Source organism: Chenopodium quinoa, unplaced genomic scaffold, assembly GCF_001683475.1.
Source record: "Chenopodium quinoa cultivar QQ74 unplaced genomic scaffold, ASM168347v1, whole genome shotgun sequence".
Classification (NCBI taxonomy): domain Eukaryota; kingdom Viridiplantae; phylum Streptophyta; class Magnoliopsida; order Caryophyllales; family Amaranthaceae; genus Chenopodium; species Chenopodium quinoa.
In genome coordinates, this window is record NW_018744041.1 from 1,809,599 (window position 1) to 1,819,537 (window position 9,939).

Below are 9,939 nucleotides of genomic sequence, written 5' to 3' on the forward strand. Positions count from 1 at the left end.
CATTGGTAAAATACTAACGAGTTGGAATACATGTAGGTAGTAAAAGCCAATAAGTGGTTTTTTGGGTGGTAATGTAGGTAGTTTAGAGCATAGGGCGAAAAAATTTAGTACATCAAAAAAAGTTTAGAATAGGAAAAAGTTTTGAACATAGGGTGAAAAAATTTAGTATATAGGATAAAAGTTTAGAAAATAGGGTGAGAAGTTCTAAGATTATAGATAGAAAAAGTTTAGAACATATGGTGAAAATTTTCAGAAATATATGGAAAATTCAAAGCATAGACAGAAAAATTTTAAGTAATGGATAAAAAAAAGTTTAGATGATAGGAAAATAATTTAGAACATATAAAAAGGCATTGGCAGAAAAAAAAATTAAAGTATTAGCAAAAAAAACTTTTGAAAAACTAAAGTATTAGCAAAAAACTTAAGAACATTTACGGTAAATGAAAAAAAGAAGAACATATGCTAAAAGGCCTAAAACCTATTAGCTCAATTGGTAGAGCACTATGCAAATGCATAGAGGATGTAGGTTCGATTCCTACATAGGTTATCTCTATAAAAAAAAATCGAAAGTAAACAATAATAACTTAATAGTAAAACATGAAAATAAATCAAATTATTTTTTGATTATGGCGAAGCAAAGACACCCAAAAACACGCAGTGCATCAAAATCAGGTTCTTTGCCAAAAAGCATTTCATATGGAGTTTTCTTATCAAGTAAAAGAGAAGGAGTGCGATTAATAACATAAACCGCCTCAAGAATACACTCACCCCACAAATCAATTGGCAAATTTCCTTGAAACATCAATGCTCTACCAACATTCAATATATGTTGGTGTTTACGTTCTACTCAATTATTTTGTTGAGGGGTACCGACACAAGAGGTTTGAAAGAGAATGCCATGTTCATCAAAATAGGGAAGCATGTGTTTAAATTCAGTACCATTATCACTCCGTACACACTTAACAGTAACATCAAATTGATTTTTAACCATAGCAAAGAAAGAACAGAAAGAAGAATAAACTTCAGTTTTATCATTCAGCAAATAAACCCAAACACCTCTTGAGAAATCATCCACTATAGTTAAAAAATAGTGAGCACCACAAGTAGAAGCCGTCTTATACGGTCCCCACAAATCACAATGTATCATTTCAAGAATACGACTAGCACGACTATCACTATCACGAAAATTGGCTCGGGTTTGTTTTTCTAGAGGACAAATTTCACATGCTTTATGTAAACACTTAGGAGCAGAACTACCTCGAATAGAAGGAAGCAATTTGACAGTTTTCTCCGACGGATGCTCCAAACGACGATGCCACAACTCAAATGTAGAAATGTCCGGACCTGTGAGAGCACATACTTTTGGGAGACGCCGAAATTAATATAGTCTATCTATCCGTTCACCACCTCCAATTAAGCTCCCCGAGGATTGATCATGTATAGCACAAAGAGAATTATTGAATCGGACAAAGCAATTAGAATCATCAATCAATTTAGAGACCGAAATCAAATTGCAATTCAATTGCGGAACAAATAAAACATGTTGAAGAGTAATGCCATCTGCCAAGACAACACAACCCTCCTTAGTAGCCATGGTCTTAGCACCATCCGGAAGACCAACAGGACAAGAAATAATTGAGTGAGCATCTAGTAGAAAAGTCTCATTGCCAGTAACATGATGAGATGCACCAATGTCAATAATCCACGACAAAGATAAATAATCATCATTAATAGAATCGGAACGAGAATCGAACACACCACCCAAAATAGGAGTAGTGGCGGAAGTAGAAAGCATTGTCAAAGTAGTAGAGGCAGTCTTAGTAGCAAACCGAGGAAGAGCAAGACTCCCAACCTGCTGGGCAGTCCACTCCACGGCCTGGCTGCGGCTGGGAGGGCTGTCCCGCGGCTGGGTCGCGGAGTTCTCTGGTTGGTAGGATGGCGTAGCCTGCTGGGCAGTCGAAGAACAAGCAGTAGCAGCAGAAAACGAAGAGGAAACTCGCCCTTTATGCCCATACTTGTCAAGCCACCAATCGGGTAACCCGTGGACAAGGAAGCAAGCGGCATGGTCGTGACCAAAACGATGGCAGTGGGTACAGTACAAGGTCGACTTATCACGTCGATTAGAGATAAACATGCCTTCATCCACCATTGTTGAACAAGTATTAAAGAAATGCAACCCCGAGTATCGCAAATTGGCAGAACCCACAAACTTAGGGATTAGTAATTAAAAAATTGATAGTGGAATTAGAAATTGGTAGTGGGAATTAATTAGAGAATGTCGAATCAGGAAACAGAAATTGTGTTTAGAAATTAGAATTTAGAATGTAGGAATTGATAGTGGGAATTAGAAAAAATTTAGAGATGTAGGACTTAGAGTGATTTTGGCTCCGATACCATGTCACGAAATAATTTTCCGTAGTTTTCATTAGAGTATAACAAACGTATATATACAACCTAGCAAATAGATTAGGGCTCATGAGATAGGTCCGATAACTATACACTATACATAATAATAGGCCCTAACATCTATATTTATTAATTTTTGCCCTAGTTATTCGCATATAGTTGGCTATACTGTAAGTATCCTTAAACAGCCTGAGTATGATCCGCACTTGAGGATGGCACAGCCCAGCCGGACAGTGTAGATATTGGTATAAGGTAGCATTATTATTGGTTGTGCCGATGTCCTTTTTAAGGTGAAAGACGGCTGTTCCGATGGTCTCTACTTTGAGTTGATGCCTCGCCGTAGAACAAATTTCTACGGTGAGCTTAAACTCTGGGTCGAGTAGTTCCTCGTTTGCAGTAGAAAAGATCATGTAGTAGCTCCCACTTCCATTTTTTTTATTGAGGATTTTCCCATTTTCATTATTCTTGTCAAGACGTTTAATGCAAATCCACTTCCCCTCAATACGGCCTCTAACGTAGGTTGCTTTCCCATGGTTCAGCTTCTCGGGTATCGGTTTGATGTTCAACTCCAATATCCACCACGTCCCCCCTCTCTTTGTCTTGCTTGATGATGAACCCATCAATACGTTTTTTTTTTCGTTAATTTCTTAATTCTGATATTATGAAATTACTCCGTATTAGTAACTAATGTTGTGTATTTATAGATGTAGCCCTTTCTAATGTGGGATATCTATTAGTTATTAACCCTCTTACATTAGGAAACCTATTTAGTTACGGAGTAGCTTTCTCAATTCAGTTTATCTTTTTATTTTTTCCAATTTTCCTTTCTTTCATTCCTTGGTGCCCAAGTTCTATCATTTTATTATTACTGAATTTTGTTTTACTGCCCGTGCGACATACGGTTGTTAGTATTTTTTTAAAAAAAAAAATTATTTTTCATATTTATGTGATTAAAATTGTTATTATATTAGTTTTAAAATATTAAATAAAATTCCTAATCTTAAAAGATAATATTTTGTATTTAATTAATTTAAACTTTAAAATCTCATTCGTCAATTTTGCTTACGTGGCATTTGAATTATTTAATTGTAAAAGAAATTAATAATCTTTTATTTAATTGGCTACCACCTAAATTTATAATCCTACCTGGCGCGCCAAGAAAATTAAATCCTACGTGACTCTCTAAAAACTCGGGGAAAAACTCCCCTTTAAATATATATATTAGATTTTTTCAAATTCCAAAAACACAAATTAACAAAGCTTTTTGACTACCATTATTGTGGATGAATTAGTTGTATCAAGTAAATCCATAAACAAAGCAATTACGAAATGTTGAATTCAAAGTTATATGTAACTTTGATTAGATCTAAACTGGTCTCAATTAACTATATACATCTTAAAAAAACAGAGTTGTGAGGTATTTCTATGCCTATTACATGTCTTGAGCCATCCAGTTGGATGGATACAACTTGAGTTGGGAAGAAAATAATCCTCCCACCTAAAATTACTCTGATTCCTGTACATTACAGCTGAGGCACACTCCTTAATCAATTTCAGGCTTACATCTTGGAAGCTGCCTGTATTTCTCCATTGTGTGCACTTTTTCGACCAATTCGTCAATTGTTTTTGAAGCAGCCTACAGAGAAAAAAAAAATACAACATTATCGTTAGAGTTACTAATGTCGTCGTGTGGTGGCAATGAGAGCTAGCGCATTCGATCTCTCTCAGTCAAGAAGGTGTGACTTACCCTTAAACGCTCCCTCATCTTTTCATCTTCGGTGTCTCTTCGCTCTCTTTCCTCTGCAAATATCGTGATTAGAGCTTCCTGCTCTTTGTCCATTTCAGCATTTTTTCTATTGGCCTCTTCAAACTGTAGGTTCATAATAACATAATGCAAATCTCGGTGTCAATTTATGATATGCTTTCGGTTTTTACATGTAAATGAGCCAATATAGCAATGCAACTTGTGCAACTAACTATACACTTACTTGAGCTTCAAGGGCTCTACTCCTATCTCTTTCAAATTGTAGCTCTCGCAGCGAATCATCCCTTGATTCAGTAGCCTTTTCTAGCCTACAGCAGAATTAATGAAAAAACACAGGGTAATTAGTCTGAAAACAAGAATTGAAACAGAAAAGAATGAGCAAAAAAATTTGTTCTCATCGCGCTAGGAATTGATACCTCTGTATCAACTCAAGGTTCTCTTTTCGTAACATCTCAACTTCTGCTTTCATTTCTGTAGATGTATGCTTGTCATTGTTGATCTGTTCCACCTATGTAGTACAACTTATCTGATTAACTTTATACTATTTGCAATAGAAAATCTGTGGAATTTTATTGTACATTGATGAGGTGCAGTTAAATCATGCAAAGATCTGATATACCTTGTTACTACTGGAAAGGTTGTGTTGGATTGTTGGTGATGGTAACTCGATATGATTATTAGTCATCTCATCATCTTCACTTAAAGATTCAACATTTGGTGAAATGTGTTCAATTTTCTTAACAGAATTCCTCTTACTACTGTTTCTGATTATTTCCAAAGCGTTGTCATCACTTCTGTTGGGAGTCATTCCCTTTATAGCATTGCCATTGCCTCTAATTGGAAGAGGAGAAGACACTATTGGAACAACTTTGTTTATTGATCTTCGTGGTGCATAACCAATTTCATGGCAGTTGTCACGCCTAAAAGAAAAACAAGCGCGATTAAACTTAAGATTAAAAAAAAAAAAAAAAAAGGGAAAGGGGTGGGAGGGGGGGGGTGTTAGGAGAAGACAGTGATGAGATCAACAAACCAATAAGTCTTCTGCAGATGAACTAGCCGTGATTCAAGTCTTGACAGCGCCGTTGTCCTCTCAAAACCCTGCTTATCATGAGCTGGTTCGACAAAATTGGCCTCCAAAACACCTACACAGGATAACAATATATTGGAAAGGGTAAATAACTATGTAATTATGCAATCACCTATGCATAATCATTATCTTATAAAAATCATCAAATTCCAAATCGAAAAGCACCACAATTTGCTATATTCATAAGAGAAAAGGGTACCTATGACTCCTCGACCATCACTTCCAGCAGCATTCCAGACTCTCCAAAAGGGCTGTTAAAACAAGAAATTATCATTGATATGCTAAACAAATTTAACAGCAAAGATGTATAAGGGCTGAGAAAACACTAACCTTAATTAGCCGGTTTTTGTGGTAAACATTAAACCCTTGTATATCCATATGATCTTGAGCATCTTTCACAAATCCTAGTGTCACCAAAGCTTGCATCTACATACATAATGACACTATTAGTTGACCTTTTCATATCAATCAGCTATAAGAAGCAAAATGTAGAATATCTAGAGATCGTACATTTTCTGACTGTAAAGCTGAATCCTTTACAGTCCCATTAGTTATAGGCATAGGTTTGTATGAAACTTGTTTTGGGTGAATCATATCATTCACCAGTTCATGGTGCATGACATCTTGCCCACGCAGTATAATCCGAAATCCAGTAGGAATTCTCAGATAAAGGATAGATGCATAACTCTGAAAACAAAGCACCAGTCAGTCTGTCAGAGTTTTTTTTTCTTTTTTTTCAAATATGATTTACCAGTCATATAGTTATTGTTAATAAGAGATCAGTGTCATTATAGTATTTATTGTGACTATGACTATGCATCTAGTCTTGGGGTGACTTGTTGCGCGTCTGACCTATAAAACGAGTATTATGTACAGAGAATTAAACTATAAACCTCACATACCCTTAGTGAATGCTGATAAGTTAAGAAATGCTTAGAATTGGGATACTTTCTAGCCATAGCTATCCTTTTCTCATCTCTATTGACTCCTCGAATTTGGATATCCTGTTCATAAAATAGAAATATCTTAGGCCTATGAAATTTTTCTGATAATGATTGGCATCTGTCATAGTGTATAGTATATAGAGACATACATGAGGATCGGTACCAAAATCCAGCTCCAACTGTCCTCTATCATCCTCCCAGAGATTGTAAATTATAATTCTGGTACCTTGATAACCTATGGAATCAAACTACATATAAAGCAAAAAATTTAGACTCAAAAAGCATATTTGTATGAATAAAATTCAGAGCTATATCAAAAAGAAATGAATGAAAAGCCAAACACCAAAATTAATTAATCAATCAGAGGACATTCTACAGGTTACATGAATGTCAAACTTGAACACTTGCAAATAAGAGATTTACGAGCAGAGGTTACCTGCTGAAGGAGGTCTTGCTCGCTGGAGAATGGAGACCACTGGACAACAGCCTCTAAATTTACATGCCAATTTTCTAGAGAACTGCGTACAATCTTGGTCCAAACTTCCCCTTTCTTCTCATAGTCAATCTTGTTAAACAGAAACATAGAAACAAATTAAAAGTGATCACCAATTGAACAACAGTTGAAGTGTTTAGTAAATCATCATTGATCGGTTTGTCTCTTTGTACTAATATTCGAAGAATAATACTAATACTCGTTTAAAAGATCATCGATCTTACCATAGGAACAATGATATCCTCCTTCCCAGTACTAGTCAAAAATGTGTATGACAACATCCCTACACTTCTTGTAGGACTGCAGAATACATGAAATCATTCCGTGAAACTTCAAAACAATATTAAACTCATCAAATTAAATTAGATGACATATAATGTGTGTCTAGCTATGAGACCGAAAAGCTAAGGAAAACGACTAACCATGTGCCATCCTTCCCTTGACACATTGAAAAGACGATAACATCTGCCCCTAGCCTCATGGTACTAGTCTTAAAACCATTTCCATCTGTGTAAAAACAAGTTCAGAAAGTTAGCAACAATGCTGCAATAAATGTGACATTCGTAAACTTTGCTCCAATACTTATTTCAACTGCCTGAACAGAATCACTCACATTGCCCAATAGTGTTTGCAAGCTTGCTCTTTGCTGAATACCCAAGAGACATACATTGCCTCATTTTGTTGGGATCCATTCCACCGCCATTATCTACAATCGATGTGCCAATCATTAGTACTTGGTATGCAAACAGCCATTGTGAAAGCCAGAGATATAAAAAGGTGCAGAACATGTTCAGAGTTAGAGAAAATAATCAAGTTCAAGTAATTAAAACCTTCATAATGAAGGATATTGAGACAACTTTATTCTAAACAAACTAAAATAATCGGCTGTCCTGTACACTATTGATGTTACATCCAAATCCTGAAGAGAAAAAGTTGAAAACAGAGAAACATACCTTGAACTAGCAGCATTCTATGGCGGTCTATGTCAGCTAAAAGCATCTTACTACGGTCCTTTTCGTTTATAAGCATGTCAATTTTAACATAAGTAGCGCCATTATTGACCTATAAACACAACATAAAAACAGCATTTATAAAAAAAAATATGGCCTTAAAAAATAGTCTGCATGAGATGCATATTTGATCAGTGGTTTAAGATCTGTGTGCATACTTCATCCAAAGCATTGTCAAGGAGCTCGGCGAAAGCTGTATAAGAATATAAGAAAAACAGAGCACCATAAGTATGTAAGCATTTCATTTCATAATGAGCCTATTTTTGTATAATAATTCTTCACAATCAAGGCTTACCTCCCAATGCCCATTTATGACTTGTTGCATTAGAATGTAAAAACCTTGGATGGACTCTAACATGATCCATTCCGGCTGTAAATGAGAGAAAAGATATTGTTAGAATCAAGCAATGTAACTTGATCTCAAACGAAAAATTAAATAAGGCTAAGACAATGAATTGAAGCATTGTAAGCAATTTTACTATATTATTGATTTCTTGATAAACCAATTCTTTCCACTACCAATCAGTTGAATTCCTCAGTATTCAGTTTTTCATAGATTGGTGTTACTTATATGCTCAATATGTCTACCACAATGATGCAAATTGGCCCTAGATAAATTTTATCGCGGAGTTGCTACAATAATTTTGCCTTGATTATACTTATTTTGTACGAAAGGCCAGGTAAGGACAAAGAAAACTTCATCTAGCATCTCATGTACCCAATTTTTTTTTTATTACTATCTCCATTTTCATATCATATGTACATTAGGTGCACAAAAGATATTCAAGCATCACTAGCATTTTAGTTTTAGGTGTTTGCAACATCAACAATGCTCCCATAATTTTGGGATATATAAAATAAGTACAAGAGTAATACGTATTTATATAAATTACACCGAACAATAATAATAAGCTTCACTCTTTTTTGTTGGTTACGCTTTGGCCATTTTTCCCTTGTACAAAGGGAGTATTATAATGCAAGGATATTTAAGTATATTGAAAACACAATTATACTTGTATGAAGATTTAAACAATCATTCATGATTCAATTACAAAGAGTATGACTCATATTCACCAATAAGTTACTCGTAACAACTATCCATTGTAACTCCAATTAAGATAACAAATAAAACAAACAAAAATAATTTCATTAAAAAAAAAAAAAAAAAACACCCTAACAATTAATCTAAGCATACAAAAGTTCATCAATTCACCATTCATCCAACACACACAAAAATAAATAAATAAATAAAAAAAAATACCGGAGTAAGAAGAGGTGGATGGATGAGCCCCAAGAACACAAGAAGCGTCATAATCACCAGCCTTCCAGAACTGTTTACGAGCAACATTCGACGAGGCGGTCACAGCAGCCGTCGTAACATTACTAACAATACCGGCATTCTTATAACTAGCGTCAACAAGTTCCCTTTCCAAAGGAGGGAGAGGGTCAAGAAACCCTACTGGTAAAACATCGTTAAAATTTTCTTGATCATCATCATCACCGTTATTATTATTACTATTATTATTATTATTATTATTATTATTATTATTATTATTATTATTATTATTATTATTATTATTATTATTATTATCATCATCAATTATCTCAACCTTTGGCTTCTTTAGCCTGTTATCATCAACAAAAGAATCTTCAGAAAAACTCGACCTTCTCTCAATGAATGTATCATCATTATCATTGGTTTTATTAATATTCGACTCGTCCTCGGAATCCGAATCGATTTCGATGAGATCAGGAAACACTTCTGATGGTGGTGTTGAACTAGGGCTTTTCCTCTTCAACTGGGTTGAATCCATGTCTTTTGAGATATCTTGCTTAATCATGGTACCAAGCAAGAAAAAAACAAGATAAATTAAACCTTTTTTTTTTTTTTTTTGGGGTTTTCTTTTAAGTGTATAAACAAAACTGAATAAAAAGATGAAACTGAGGAGGAGGGGATGATAGGAATGAATGAATGAATGATGCACTTGTAGAGTTGTAGTCTTGTAGAGTTATAGGTAGGTTAAAATCTTGAAGGTGGGTCCCACACTCTCGGGTTAAAATTTTAAATTTACGATACTATCCTTTGTAAATTTTATCTACTCGCCTAAAAAGCCAATAGAATTGAGAGCTCGCCTAAATTTTACATTGCTACTCTATAATCTACTCACCTTAAAATCCAAATACTATTGAGACCATATATAGGGAATGTAAACTAAGCAATTAAAGAAGGGCTT

General features: G+C 34.9%; 1 protein-coding gene across 1 annotated transcript; it reads right to left on the minus strand.

Moving 5' to 3' along the window:
• Positions 1-3,949: 3,949 nt before the first annotated feature.
• LOC110690578 (protein MICRORCHIDIA 7-like) lies at positions 3,950-9,546 on the minus strand. The gene is made up of 20 exons (XM_021867439.1): positions 9,332-9,546; positions 8,967-9,130; positions 8,001-8,075; positions 7,864-7,898; positions 7,649-7,757; positions 7,309-7,401; positions 7,118-7,202; positions 6,920-6,995; positions 6,639-6,767; positions 6,352-6,450; positions 6,161-6,262; positions 5,769-5,945; positions 5,589-5,684; positions 5,458-5,509; positions 5,202-5,313; positions 4,791-5,091; positions 4,588-4,679; positions 4,395-4,479; positions 4,154-4,276; positions 3,950-4,042 (listed from the first exon to the last, which is right to left on the minus strand). The coding sequence occupies exons 1-20, from the start codon at positions 9,544-9,546 to the stop codon at positions 3,950-3,952; spliced, it is 2,313 nt and encodes a 770-aa protein (XP_021723131.1).
• Positions 9,547-9,939: the final 393 nt, after the last annotated feature.